The 15,084-nt window shown below is 39.6% G+C and overlaps 1 protein-coding gene across 2 annotated transcripts; it reads left to right on the forward strand.

The window, feature by feature from the left end:
• Positions 1 to 1,042: 1,042 nt before the first annotated feature.
• LOC139705359 (transmembrane protein 254-like) lies at positions 1,043 to 10,419 on the forward strand. 2 transcript variants are annotated; one of them, XM_071610716.1, is made up of 4 exons: positions 1,043 to 1,132; positions 3,230 to 3,333; positions 3,540 to 3,599; positions 9,181 to 10,418. In XM_071610716.1, exons 1-4 carry the CDS (start codon positions 1,043 to 1,045, stop codon positions 9,299 to 9,301), a joined length of 375 nt encoding a protein of 124 aa, XP_071466817.1. In that variant the 3' UTR covers positions 9,302 to 10,418. The 2 variants fall into 2 exon arrangements, with proteins under 2 accessions (XP_071466817.1, XP_071466816.1); XM_071610715.1 differs by lacking the exon at positions 1,043 to 1,132 and adding an exon at positions 1,254 to 1,510 and having other exon boundaries at positions 9,181 to 10,419.
• The last annotated feature ends 4,665 nt before the right edge of the window (positions 10,420 to 15,084 follow it).

Below are 15,084 nucleotides of genomic sequence, written 5' to 3' on the forward strand. Positions count from 1 at the left end.
AGTGGGTATTATTTCCTATTGATCTATTTGTTGGTTTTGCATGTCAAATACCAAAAGTTTTTATTACTACAGTCCTTTATAGTGTGTCTTCATACTTTGTAGGCCAATCTTATGAGAAAAAAACAATTTTTGTTTTCCATGTTTAGGTCATCAAACCATCCTGAAAGGAGAAGTGTCCAGGGGTAAGAAAGTCCTCTGCTAGCCCAGAGGGGACCACAGCCTAGAGGGGACAACAGCGCAGGATGTCTTGAGGTTATACAATTCAAGTTCCCTGTTCCGTGTAAAAGTCAAATTGGATATTTCAAACAAGAAATAAACATTAGAGAAGTTCCAGAAAAGCAAAATGAAAACCTTAGTCAGAACTACACCTGAAGATGACCCTGTCATTTGTAAATTTGATAAATGGTGTGCATGTGGGTTGTTGAAGGAGAAAAAAAATCAGAAAGGAATGGCCCAGAGAGAGTGGGGTTTAAACAAACCATGGTTTAATCCAAAAGAATGAGATGTCATGTTACCCCAAACAAGAGGATTCTCTACAGTTAACTAGGTATGGGGGTACAGGGTAGAAAGAGAGTGCTATTACATAAATAGGGGAGCTGTAGTCAGAACTGTGAATAGTGAGCATAGACTCTGTTTTTGATGTGTGCAGGTTATTTGGTGAAAGCGACTAGCAGGTATCTGGGGAGACGTCAAGATTAGAAAGAGCATTTTAGATTCATGAAAAAGGAGATGAAAATTGAATCTCAAATGTACAGAAAGCACAGAGAACACAGGCAACCTTGAATCTGGGGGATAAGAAGTAAAAGGAAAGCTGAGAAAATACTTATTCAGGGAGGAAGAAGATCCAAGAGGTTGAGCGCCCCACGGTTCAATCCCAGGGGCCAAAAAGAGAGAGAGGAGGAGGAATGCACTAGAGAGACTGATTTCTGTCTTCACCACGCGCAGTGACGCAGGCCTCTCCCTCGCCCATCCCAGGTCCGACCCAGCTCCCACCCCCGCGTGGAACTGGGTGGCCGCTCATTCCCCTGGAGCTGTTGCAGGGATGGCGACCCTAGCAGGTGGTGCAGCCTACTTCCGGAGGGGCAGTCTGTTCTGGTTCACAGTCATTACCCTCTCCTTTGGCTACTACACGGTAAGGGCAAGGGCCACCCCCCCAGGGAGGGGAGGTAGTGCTGCAAGGTCGCAGGACTCTCCTGCAGGGGGTCCGCGCAGGAGCAGTCCAGACTCCAGCATGTTTGGATGGCGTGGGGAGGGCCGAGACCTGGGGAGGAGATACTGAAGAATTAGTCCTCAGCAGAGCCTTGGGCGGGTGCTCAAGGCTCTGAGAAACCGGCTCGCCAGGCTTTCCCTATGTGGACGCCAGCAAGCCTCCCCACCTGGGAACTCAGTGCCTGGGTCTTTCAAGATGGTGGAGGGGAAGTCGGAGGCCGGCAGGGATGCTACCTCCTACTTCCGTGTAGCCAGACCCTTGCCCTCGCTGGTCACAGCCCTATTGCTGGGATACTTCTCGGTGAGTCCTGGGGCGGGGCGGGCGGTAGATCGGTTTGGGCTGGCCAGGCCCTGGTAGGCCGAGGGTTGCTGTGGGAATGAGGTTCTGCGCACGCGCTCCTGAAGGTTGCCTATGTTACTGGTGTAAGCGGAAGTTCCCTGGGCTCTTGGGAAATCTTCTGCTTTGGAGGGCTTCTGCCCTTGTGTTCTGACTCCCTGTAAGGTTGGTTATTCAGGCTTAACCGAGTCTGAGCCTCTCACAAAGAGTTAAGAAGTCAAGTTGACAGACTTCCATAGCCCTGTCAGCTCAGGATAGGACTTCCGAAGCAGAATGTTTGAAGCAGTTGGAATGGCTTGGAAAATGGGGATAAAGCTGAACAATGGGCAGGATTAAATTGCTCAAAAGAAATAAAGAGGATATAACTAACTGTTTGGGCACAGATGTGGCAGCAAGAAAGCTCTACAGAGGAAGTACGTTTTTTGTAGGACTGAGAGTTTGTTTAATGGGAAAAATGCTAGGAAATACACTGGGAGCTAAATTGATGTAAATATGAAGGAAGGCAAAGCTATTCGACTATTGCCCAGGAGAGATTCTGAAGTTTAGGGATTCCTCATGTCCACTGTGTTGTTTGGTGTCAAGTGTGACCACTACTGTCCCGATTTCCCCATATGTAAAATGAAGGCATTGAATTGAAACTTTTCAAAGGTGCATTTCTGTTGTGCTATTTTGACTCTCTGATTAGGTGGAATCCAAAGGGGGAAAAGCTTTGAAGACTTCACATGGGGCTATCATGGAGCTGTATACTTCCTTTTATTTGTTTTTGTTTGAGAAGATGCCCTGATAATTCATGCTTTGTTTTCATTTTATATGGAAAAGAGCATCTTGGGAGAAATAGTATTTCTCTTAACAGAGATGAATGGACAAGAAATTTTGACACTGTTGACAATTCTCAAAAAACTAAGCAAAACTAAGCTGGTAGAGATTACAACATAGGCTGAAGAAAAGTTGATAATTTTCCCATAGAAACCTCATATGTTTAAGCAGCTATTATAACTTCACAAAGTGAATTTTACCTATTTTTCATCTTTGTGCATTGGATCATTTCCAGTTTTAAAAGTACACAATTGAAGGAAGAGACAGAAGTTTTACATTAAATGGGGCTTTGGCTCAAGCTGTACTTTCTTCAGTAAAAAGCTAGTCAAGGAACATAAACTAAAAAAAAAATGTTAATGACCTCTGTAAAATAATGTTTTGCTGAAATTCATTAATAAGATTAGGAGTTGGCCACCCTGGGCACTGAGTCTGATAACCACATAGTTTCCTCTGCATAAACATTGCAGTATAGTCACTTTTGTAAATTAAAATTAAAAAATGGAGGACCAGGAGTTGTGGCACTGTGGTAGAGTGCTTGCTTACAGTGTGCGAGACCCTGGGTTGTATCCTCAAAACCACATATAAATAAATAAATGTTTTTAAAAAAATAAAGGACCATGGGCTGGGGATACAGCTCGGTTGGTAGAGTGCTTGCTTTGCATGCACAAGCCTCTGGGTTCAATCCCCACCACCACAAAAAAAAAAAAAAAAAAAAAAAAAAAAAAAATGGAGGTCCAAATGATGCTGTTCAGAGTTTTTACAGTCTGAGTTGTTTTGTAGAATCAGAATTATTTCATAGTTGCTCTCAAAAATAAATAATTGCTGATCTTTTAAATGACCTAAAAGATACTTCTGCTTCTCTTTCAGTGTGTTGTCCTCTGGCCTCAGAGTGTCCCTTATCAGAGCCTTGGACCTCTGGGCTACTTTACTCAGTATTTGGTGAACCACCATCACACCCTCCTGCATAATGGGTAAGGAGAACTGCAGAAGCCAGTTGTGGACATTACAGCCCTGGTCTCACTGGAGACCTGAAAAGCCTGCAATTGCCTTTAGATATCTAACAGTGTTGCTAGTTCACATTAAGACACCTTTCTTTTTAAGATTTCTGTGTTAGATTCCATCAGTTGGTAACTGTCACCTTAAACTAGACAAAATGTTTTTGTTTTCCCGGTTTCAGGTATTGGCTTGCCTGGCTGATTCACGTGGGAGAGTCCTTATATGCCATGGTATTGTGCAAGTAAGTCTTTGCAATAGGTTTTTGTCACCTTTCTCATGGTATCTAATTGAAGATGAGAGTAGCCACATTTCAATAATTTATATACTTGTAGGCTGAGAGCACTCTCGGGTTAGATCTGAATCCCCATACCTAGTACTGAACCTGACATGGAGTACTCAGTAAATGTTTGATGAATAAATTCAGTTTGTTTGTTAATGAATCAATTATTTAGTTATCTAATTGAGATGACTTTTCTTATGTTTTCAAAGCTGTGTGGCCCCAACTAGAACAAAAGGTTAGGCTTCCTTCTAATTTGAAAAAGAAAGTTATTGATGTAGGCCAATGGTTCACAGTCCTAGTGTCACAACTGAGTCACCTGAGGAGCTTTTATGAAATATACAAGTGTGGTTTCCAGACCCAGAGATTCTGATCTGGTAGGTCTTGCTTCAGACATAGGAATATGATCTTTCTTAAAGTTCCACAGATAATTCTGGAGCACAATACAAGTTAAAAGCCCCTAAACAATGCCCAATTCATCAGATTCCAGTGTAGGTTAATACAGTGTGAAAGTACTAGAAAAAAATTCTCTTTACGTTTGTGCTTTGCATAAGCAAATACAGAAATTATGATACAGAGAATAAGATGATTATCCTAATGCTTAATTGCTATGAAATTAATATCTTTGTGTGACCCAGATTAATTATTACTTCTATTATTATTGTATTACTTCTAAAAGTGCAAAGTGGGACACTGTATTTCCACTATATTTTAATAATAAAAATAATTAACATTGATTGGGTGCATACCATGCAAGAAATTGCTAAGTTGCTAAGTATAGATTATGGTATTCTATCTTCTTGTTATTAAACACACTGGGCTTTCTACCAAAGGAGCAGAAAGCAACTATGTTCTTTTCACCCCTCTCAAAGTAAATTTACCCCATGAATTTTTCCGTCTCCCCCGCACCCCCACTATAGCCCTGGATGAAACTCAAAACAGATCTGTGGGTTTTTTAGTCACTATCTGTAATTGTCCGCTCTCATCTAGTCTGTTTGTTAAAAGTATAAGCTTCTTCTAATTCAAAATGTCAGCCCCTATCCAGCTATGGCTCAGGAGCCTGCTTGTGGCTTCCTTGGAATGGTAGGAATGGTTAGGGAAACAGGCCCTGTCTCTTGATCAGTCATTTGGGTGCTATCTATGTTGCAAATTCAGTGTAGACTCTTTTTCTCTAGAGGGTCTTTGGTGAATTTGGAGGAAATTGCTTATCATTGTGGATCTCCCTTTGCATTTCCCTTGATGGTTTTTTTTTGGTGCCTCCTTCAGCATGCCACTTTGCAGTTTTACCTCTGGACCTGTTTTGAAAAAGAGTTTTACCCTTTTATTGAGATCACATTTTTGCTTCATTTGGGACTTTCATGCAGGGTTCCTTCAAAACCTACCAGGTCCAGTACTCTTCTAAAAAAATCTGACTGGCTGATTTCCTTATCCTTCCAGTGTGATCATCTGCAAGTGTGTACAGTTCCCAGTACAGCTGGTTTCTTTGCTCTTTCACCCAGCAGACTAAAACAGTCTTAATACTTTTGAGTCAGATACTAATTCTTTCTTCAAATCTCAAGGGCTCATGTCGATCTCTCCAACTGGTTCTCTTGAAGCCATTCTCTGGACTTGACACAGAAAATGTCAGAGCATACAGGTACCTCTTTCCAATGGCCTCTTCAGCGTCTCAGTGAAATCTTACCTTGGAGTTGTTTGGCCCAGTCCTTGAACTTAGACTGCCAGAGTATAGATGGCATTAATATAACCATCTTATCCTTTGAATCAGAATTTCTGTATATGCTTATGCAAAGTACAAATTTGCAGAGAGTCTTTTTCCTAATACAGGTTAAAGAGAATTTTTAAAGAGATCTTTCTCATGTGGTATTAACCTATACTGGTATCTGCTGAATAGGGTCTAGTCTGGGGGCTATAAACTTGCATTCCGTCCCAGAATTATCTGTAAAACTTTAAGAAAGAACATTCCTATGTGTGAAGCAACACACACCAGATCAGAATCTCTGGGTATGGAAACTAGATATGTGTATTTTGAAAAAAATTATTTTGTAATGGCATTTGGAAACTCTAATGAAAACCTAAAGACTCAATTTAACATTCTTTTATCAGTCTTTTGAGAAGCAGAGGGAGGTTAGACATGGAGAAGTTGGTTCTTGAAATCGTGGCCTAATCTGTTGGAATGTATCATTGGTCACTGTAAATCAGAATAAATACTCCTTTTGAATTATAAGATAAATGAAAGAATAAAAAATAAGTGAAAACCTGTAGTACAATTGCAGCCTCCCAAATTCTACTACCCAGAAATAGCTACATGTAACATTTTGGTGGATTCCTTTTTTCATGCATGTGAATTTTTTAATTGAATAAGTAGTATGCACAAAACAGTATGGGTACTGAACCCAGGGCACTTTAGGGTCCCACTAAGTTGCTGAGGCTGACTTTGAACTTGTGATCCTCTTGCCTCAGCCTCTGGAGTTGCTGAGATTACAGGCCTGTGGCACTGCACCCAACCGACAATATCCTTGATTCTAGATAATTATGAGAGGCAGAAAATTAAAATTTACTGAACATCTGGCACCTTGGTATAAATTCAATACATTTCTTTGTAAATCCCTCTTAACCAGAGATACGATTGGACGATGTTTGTCTTTATGTCAACCATAATCATAATATTAAGCACCTTTTCCATGTTTTTAACAATTTCAAGGTAAAGCTAGGGATGTGGCTCAGGGGTATAGTTTTTATCTAGCATGTGCATGGCCCTGGATTCAATCTTCAGCAATCAAAATAAATAAATCAATTTCTTGGTAATGTCAGGTGCAGTAGTGCACTCCTGTAATCCCAGTTACTGGGAAGGTTAGGCAGAAAGATCTAAGTTCGAAGCCAGCCTCAGCAACTTAACAAGACCCTGCCTCAAAATTAAAAATTAAAAGGGCTGGTACAGCCCTAGGTTCAATCACTAGTACTGCAAAAAAGATTAAATGAAATGAAAATTTAAAGGTCTCCTAAAATCCCCCAAAATAGTCATTATTAAAAGTTTAATATTTATCATTATGATTTATGCATTTATAAATAATTTTACATATACATAGAACTTCTTCTATTCAGTTTTCCATTGTTACATATCCCTGTTTTTCTGTGTCTATTCATGTGAATTTTACTCCATCCGTTAATATTAGTGCATAGTGTTCTATTATGTGAATGTGCCTTAATGTATTGAAGAAAGTCCCCTTCTGATCAACTTTTTAAGTCTCTAAATTATTTTGCCATTATAAACTATATTGCAATAAATATGTCTTTGGTACATTTGGCCTACACCACCTACATTAACACTTCTGTAATTGGGTATTTGCCCTTTTATTATCCATCTATAGGCACTTTTTTTCTTTTCCCCCTTTATTTAACTACTTTTCCACTTAGATGTTTTGCAAATATTCTTTCTCTGGTTCTTTTTCTTCTGGTAGATCTTTTGAAAAATAGAAGTTGATCAGTTTAGTCAAATTTATTATTTTTTTCTTTGTATTGAAATGATGAAAGTATTCTTTAACAGTGTCTTCTAAAAGAGTTTTGCCTAGTTTTACAATTTTGCCTCTCACATTTATGCCTTTAATGTACCTGGAACTGATTTGGGAGTGGGAAAGATGTTTCTGACGTCACCTTTTTCCATATGGATGCTCAGTCCTCCCAGAGCCATTTGTGATTGTCTTCAATCTCCATTGATGTACCTGTCTTATATCATATGTATATTTGTGTATGGCTGTTTCTAGACTTCCTGTTTTGTTCCATTGGTCTGAGTGTTCATTCTTGGGACAACATGGCTCTGTCAGTAGTAGTGGCTTTATGATCATTGACAGCTGATAAAGCACATCCTCTTGCCTTCTTGTTCAAGAAGGAGGCTGCTCCTGGACTTTTACACATTCTTATGCCTTGTCATATGCTGCAAAAGCAAAAATCTAAACCTGTTGAGATCTTTATTGTATTCACCATGTGAATTAATTTGAAGAGAACTGACATTTCCATTCCTGCATCTTCTAAACATGAAATGATCCATATCCATCTATTTAAATCTCCTATAATATATCAATAAAGTTCTGTAATTTTAGGAGGTATTTCACATCTTTGTTTATTCATTTATTGACTATAGCCAGCTGTTTCTACTTTCAGGTGATATTATAAATGACTTTTCTTCCTTTTCTAATTGTTTGATGGTAGTCTGTGTGGATATCATCAATTTTTATATATCACCCTGATATCTAACTACCTTGCTAAGTCCATTTATTTATTTAGTCCATTTATTAATTCTAATAGTCTCTACATATACAATTGTGTCTAGATAGTTGCACTTCTTCTTTTCAATTTTATGTACCTTTCGTTTATTTTTCTTCCCTTTGTGTGCTGACTGTATTTTCAGTGTCAACTGAAAGTGGTGGTAGTAGACATTATGCATGGTTCCTGATCTTAAAAGAAAGCCTTCTGCCAGGCGCAGTAGCACAAGCCTGTAATCACAGTGGCTTGGGAGGCTGAGACAGGAGGATCATGAGTTCAAAGCCAGCCTCAGCAATGGCAAGGTGCTAAGCAGCTCAGTGAGACCCAGTCTCTAAATACAATATAAAATAGGGCTGGGAATGTGGCTCAGTGGCCCTCAGTTCAACCCCAGTACAAAAAAAAAAAAAAAAAAAAAAAAAAAAAAAAAAAAAAAAAAAAAACACCTCTGTGTGTATCATGTTACAGGAATTTTTTCTTCTAGAGTTCTGTAGACCTCTATTAAATTTAGGAAGCTCCATTGTATTTCTAAGTTTGCTGAGAACTTTTATTAAGAATAGATGATAAAATTTATCAAATGCTTCTTCTGAATTTACTAAGATTCTTTATGGTCTTTTTAAATATGTTAGTGTAGAAAAATATATGCTTTTATATGTGATGTTTGTTTTAAATAAAAAGTCATCCAAATGAGATTTATATTACAGATGAGACTAAAATTTTCTTCAATTAGATTAATTTTCTTATTTATTAATTGGAGTATTGTTTTAGGCAGTTTAATTTGAAAGACTCTGTGAGCAGGTGTTTATTATTACTATGCACCAAGCTCCTTCCTAAGCCCTTTGGGTATATTATCTTACCAATCACATCAAAATTTGGTGAGTTAGAAGCTACTATTCCTATTTTTCAAATGAGAAAACTGAGTGATTTTCCAGGTCACAGCTAGTGGGTAGCAAGCTGGGATTCTCTTCTGGTCTGTCTTCAAGACACTTGCTATGAAGCCCTGCTAGTGCTGATTACCTATCCACTGATCAGAATCACATGAGAAACAGTTGTACAATACTGTACCCAGAGAGCAGCCAGACTGGTTCCCAGGGAAGTGTACCACCTAAGATGCATTTATCAGAAAACAAGAGAGATGAAAAGTAAATGAACCCATCTTTCCCCTTCAGAGAAAAACAGCAAAATAAACCTGAAAGTAGATGGAAGTGCTAAATGAAAAAAATAGAGAAGTCAGTAACCCCCATAAAATGACAATTCTGGTGTCTGAATTTTGTTCTTTCTTTTTCAGGTATAAAGGAATCACAGACAGTCGGGCTCAACTACTCTGGTTCTTGCAGACTTTCCTCTTTGGGATAGCATCTCTCTCCATCTTGATTGTTTACAGGCCAAAGCGCCAAAAACACAGTTAAAGGAGAAAGCCAAAACTTTCTCTCCGCTTTCACATTCAGACTCTCTTTCGCTATGTTTACTTGATGATCTTTCTACATTCTAAAAGTGTCTGTCCTACAAAGGTATTTAAGACCCTCTCAATGTTCATTTTTCTTCCATATGCTTGGGTTGAGCTTGAGTAGACTAGTTGTTATCTAAGAAAGAAATAAGAAAAAACTCTGGTTTTCCAAGTTCTGCAGAAAACTTGAATGGCAGCAGACTTGCAGCCTCCCCCTCTGAGGCCCTTGGCTGTGCTGGTCCCTCTCTGTCTTCAGGGCTGAAAGGAGTACTAGATTTGCTTGCTGGTGGGCCTGTGCTCCCTGTTTCTGAGTAAAGCATCTCTTCTAAATTTGTTCTCATCTTTCTGAACCAAAATGAAATGACACTTCCATAATACATTTGTTAGACACCTGTGAGGCATGATCTTATCTCCTCAACTAAGCAATTGTGTAAAGGCCCAAAGGACCTGCCGAGAACCCAGAGCAGAGTACCAGGGCAGGGTCTCCCTGATGCTGCCAGCCAGCAGTGATCGTTCCCTGCACATGGCCCCAGGGACACAGTGCTCTGTGGTAGGCAGAGTGTGATGGCCACTGCTAGATTGCCCCTTCAATTCAGGGCCACAACTCAGGCAGCTGTCCTTTTCCCCAGGGCACCTGTTCCCACCTGTGCATCAGGTGGTTCTCCTCCAGTGTTATTGACAAAGGAGGGAAGCACTTCGCTTCCACTTGTTCTGTATCATTCATTCCATGTGCCCTCATCTCCTAGAACAGCACAGGACACCTTCAGTAGTGGTGCCACCTTTCTGTGGGTCCTCTGGGGAAACGTGGATTTTCCCTCACTCTCCTGCTGTCTGTCGCTTTCTTCATCCAGCCCTAGCTTACTCAGTCACACCCACATTCCTCTCTAGAGATGCTAACCTCTGGGTTTTCCAGCTGGTTACTACCTCACTGATTAACCTGAACGTCCTATATTTCTACTGGCCTTTGGGGAGAGAGGTCCCCTATCTCTGTTTCTTTACCTTGGTAGAATGGCGCCATCACACTTAGGAGACATTAGGGCTCCTTCTGAGGAGAGCATCTGCTTGTTCGCTGGAAGCTATTTCTCATTTCCCTTTGTGATTCCTTGGGCCGGTTGTTGTATTAGCAAACATTTATAAGAAACAACTCTCGCCAAAAAGAAAGCCCCCGAGGGATAATGAGCTATGAATTGTTTTTAGTGGACATAAATTTTTTGCACATATATCTCAGTCTTTCCTGATCTTCCTCTTGGAGTAGGGGTTACTTTTGAGTAAAGAAAAAAATTTGACCAGGAATTAAGCATCATGGAGATCCAACCCAGATATTTTTTAAAGCATAGCCGTCTCCAGATGACCCTAAAAATGACAATAATTGTGCCCAGAACAATGTGGCAGATGATTAAATGAAATAGACTAACTCAAATAAAATGCTGTGACTTTCTCTACAATGAAATGGATTTTTGTTTGTTTTGATCAGTGTTGATATTATCACACATTTTATTCTTTTTTTTTTTTTTTTTTCTTTTGGGTAGCTCTAAATGGAACTGTTAGCACAGTTCAAATATCAGTTTGACATTCACTGATTAAGAAATGCAGAATGCCTTGGTTGTGGGGTGTGTAGTTCTCCCTTCCTGTGTGTTTGCTGAGTCTCTGGGTTGGACACCAGTGTCTCTTTTTCCATGTATGGTTGTTTCCTCTTTGTTACTGTTTTCATTCAACATCTGATAAAATCTGTGCAGCAGGTGAAGTGTTCTGGCATTTTTAAAATGCCAAACATAAAGAAATCCTATGATCTTATTTGTGGCATTATTATGGCTTAGAACCAAAGGGGATCTTAACAGGTGCTGCAGGTCATTCATTTTATAGAACCATAAACTGCATCCCAGCAAGAGTGACCTACCCAACATCTTCCAGAGAGAGGCAGAATCCTGAGCCTTGTTTTTCCCCTTCCCCCACAGCCCAGGAGTTTAGAAGTAAGTCTGTGAAGCAAAAAGTAAACAGAAAAATTGAGCCATCTTGGCTCTGCATTAGTCATGGTGATGATATGGGAGAAACAGATCTATGTTGAGATGAATGAGAAAAGGCCAGAGGCATCTTCATGGAAGCAAACATGGAAGATGAAGAGACTGACCTGTTTTCTCATAAACCCAAAAGATTTCCAGAGCATGTATAGTTTGGAAAAACAAAAAAGAAAAAAAAATGACCTCACAACTTAATAAAAGGACCAATATATAAACAAATATGGCCTACATTCACATGTTTATGAATCCAAGCCTGAACATGTTTTATAAGGCATGGTGTTAACAAGCCTTAGTTTTAAAAGGTTAAATTTCAGATGTGTTGGGGCTTTTTAGGAAAACAACTTGCCCTTTCAGAAGGCCCTTATGTCTTTACACTGAACATACACAAAAGAAAAGAAGTTAGAGGTTAGAGTGCAACTGCAATTTTATTTTGCTAAGGCCCTTCCTGGAGTTTCCTTAATTCAAGCTCTAAGTTTGATTACTTGGTTAATAAATACCATTTCCCTGCAAAGGAACTAAACAGACACTTCTCAAAAAAAAAAAAAAAAAAAAATATATATATATATATATATATATATATATATATATATGGGGTCAAAAAATATATGAAAAAATGTTTAACATTGCTAGTAATTAGGAAACTGCAAACTAAAACTACACCGAGATTTCATCCCCTGTCAGAATGGCAATTATGAAGAATACAATTAACAAATATTGGTGAGGAGGTGGGGATGCATTGCTGGTAGGTCTGCAAATTGGTGCAACCACTCCGGAAAAATTTGTGGAGAGTCCTCAGAAAACTAGGAATGGAACCATCATTTGATCCAGTTATTGCATTCCTCCATATATATCCAAAAGATTTAAAGTCAGCACACTGTAGTGACCCAGCCACATCAGTGTTTATACCAGCACAATTCACAATAGCTATGCTATGGAGTCATCTGGGTGCTCCTCAACAGATAGTTGGATATAGAAAATGTGGTGTATATACACAAGCCATAAACAATGACTTTATGGCATTTGCTTGTCACTGGATGGAATTGGAGACTACCATACTAAGTGAAATAAGCCAGCTCCAAAAAGTTAAAGGTCTGATGTTTTCTGATATGAAGAAGCTAATCCAAAATAAAAGTAGGATAAAAAAAAGAAGAAAGATCAGAGGATTAGATAAAGGAGAATGAAGGGAAGGGAGGAGGGATGAGTATAGGGAAAGGCAGTGAAATGAATCTGACATAACTTTCCTATGTACATAAATGGATATGCCTTAGTGAATCTCACCATCATGTACATCCAAAAGATACTAATTTAAAAAAAAAAAAACTATAAATGGCAGAAGGATCAGTAGCATAGACTGAAGGTACAAGTGGGAGGGAAGAAGGGAGGAGAAGAGGGAATATCAGGTACTGAATTAGAAAGGTGAGAGCCACAGCCAACTTGGAATGATGGCATGGCATTTTTGCCAGAAGGAAGTGGTTGAGAGGTGACTCCAAGGAGCCATTGAGATGATGATGGTTATGTTAAGCTGTGTATTCAATTGTATATTAGACCCCTGCTGTCCACCTCCAGTGCCAGCTACTTTGGAGTTTTTGCAGGGATTCCTGGAGAGTTCACATTGGTTGGGGAAGTTCCGGAGGAGGCTCGTGATTTGTGCCCAGCCAGACTGCAGCAATTGGTGGCCTGTGCAGGGTTGGGGGGGAAACGCCTGAGGGTAAGTGATATGGTAAACTGCTCGCTCCTGAGGGCAGTAGGAGAGGATGGGTAACCATTTAACCATTCTTCTTTCCTTTTGTTTCACTTTTGTTTTAAGTTGCCAGTCCCTGGAAATGGGTGGGATGGAAGAAAAACTGCTCACATCTGAGGAAAAACTATTTGCATCTGAGGAACAGATAGGGAGAAAGGAGGGATGAACATTTCAGGAGGATAGAAAGGCTGATATAATGAATTTTTGTTCCACTTTTGTTTCATTTTGTCTCAGTTTTGTTTTGCATTATCTTAGTGAGGGGTATCTTCATCATGGAAATATGGAATTAAAAATTAATAAGAACCAAACCGAAAGGGTGTTAAGTAAAATGCTAGAGGAAGGAGGCATCTCAGTAAAATCAAGAACAGTTAGGGCATACATTAAAATGATACAAAGGTGTAGCCCATGGTTCATTAAAGAGGGGTTGTTAAATATATCACAATGGAACCATCATGGTGAAGATTTTTAAAAGATACAAAAGGAAAGCCCAGGAACTCTGCCAGTTGGCACATTACCATTATGGACGTTGGTACAATCTTGTTTGCTTAGTCTAGGAGAAGACATCTTAAATCAAGTAAAAGAGGAAGTCTCTCGAGTTAGTCAGACAGGGGAAAAAAGTTTAGAGAAGGAGGGGCTATTCAGAGAGAAGTTACAATGGCAGGTTTCTACTAACACCTTTCTATCACCAGAGGGTGTAAGTGTCCAACCAACAGCTCCACCTATGGAGACAACATATGCTGAGTGGCCCTCAACCCCCGTAGTTGATAGATGGGATCCTGAGACAGGACCTCAAAGATTAGCATGCCCTGTATTTGAGGCAGCAGGAGGGCAGCAAAATCACCATGATTTAGATTTCAAAACAGTGAAGCAGCTAAAAGAGGCTGTAACAACTTATGGTCCTCAAGCACCCTTCACTGTAAGCATGGTCGAATCCATTACCAACTTGAACATGACACCAGCAGATTGGACTTGTATGTGTAAAGCTGTGCTAAATGGAGGACAATACCTGTTATGGAAGGTTGCCAGTGAGGAATTTTGCACGGAGACGGCTAGGCAAAATGCAGCAGCTGGTTATCCTCAAAGAAATCTAGGTATGTTGTTAGGAAAAGAGCCTTATGAGAGTCAGCTGCAACAAATTGCATATGATCCTGCTTAATACTCACAAATTGGTGCAGATGCGGTTAGGGTATGGAAGACTTTACAATAACTATTATCAAGCAGTGTTATTTTTATGAGGTATCTAGAATAGTCGAAGTCATAGAGATAGACAATGATAGTCTTCAGGGACTGGGGAGGGGGCTCTGGGGAGTTCTATTCTAATGGTTACAAAGTATCAGTTCTACAAGATGTAAAGAGCTCTGTGGACAGTTGCTGGTAATGGCTACAGGACAATGTCATATAGGTGATGCCATTGAAGTGTACGTTTAAAAATAGTGGTGAGGGTAAATTTTACATGATGTTTTATTGAAATTTTAAAAAAATAACACAAGGAAATTGTCTCAAAAGAGAAGACCTGAATCTCTACACTTTAGACAAACCTAGTTCACTTTTACAGCAAAGCCACTTATGTGATAACTAACCCACTCCACATAACAGAGTTAATTCACTCAGGGGGTGGAGCCTCCCTGACCTTAAAGACCACACCTCGAAATGCTGTTCCATTGAGCATAAGTTTTTCACACAGGAACTTCAGGGGGTTCAACGTTTACTCCATTCCAGTTGGACTGAGCCCAAAGCTGTTTTACTTTCAGTCATGGACCAAATAACAATGCTGTGGTCAAGGATGGACTGGATACATGATGGTGATGCCACAGAGGATATCATCAAGTGAAGACTGACATCAGAGTTATATTAGTTTATGTAAATGCACACTATGATGTCTACACAACAAAAATCTCCCCATACATTTCTCAGAACCAACCCTCACCATTAAGCAATGCCTGATTGGAATTGTTTCTTTTTCTTTTTTGACATGTTTTTAATATG

Source organism: Marmota flaviventris, chromosome 4 (assembly GCF_047511675.1).
Source record: "Marmota flaviventris isolate mMarFla1 chromosome 4, mMarFla1.hap1, whole genome shotgun sequence".
In the NCBI taxonomy this organism is placed as follows: Eukaryota; Metazoa; Chordata; class Mammalia; order Rodentia; family Sciuridae; genus Marmota; species Marmota flaviventris.

What these genes read in the sequence shown, in the direction of transcription:
- LOC139705359 (XM_071610715.1), top strand. Translation starts at nt 1,406, where the DNA reads ATGGTGGAGGGGAAGTCGGAGGCCGGCAGGGATGCTACCTCCTACTTC. An exon ending in TATTGCTGGGATACTTCTCG is followed by an intron (nt 1,511 to 3,229) that starts GTGAGTCCTGGG and finishes CTTCTCTTTCAG; the next exon opens with TGTGTTGTCCTCTGGCCTCA. An exon ending in TATGCCATGGTATTGTGCAA is followed by an intron (nt 3,600 to 9,180) that starts GTAAGTCTTTGC and finishes TTTCTTTTTCAG; the next exon opens with GTATAAAGGAATCACAGACA.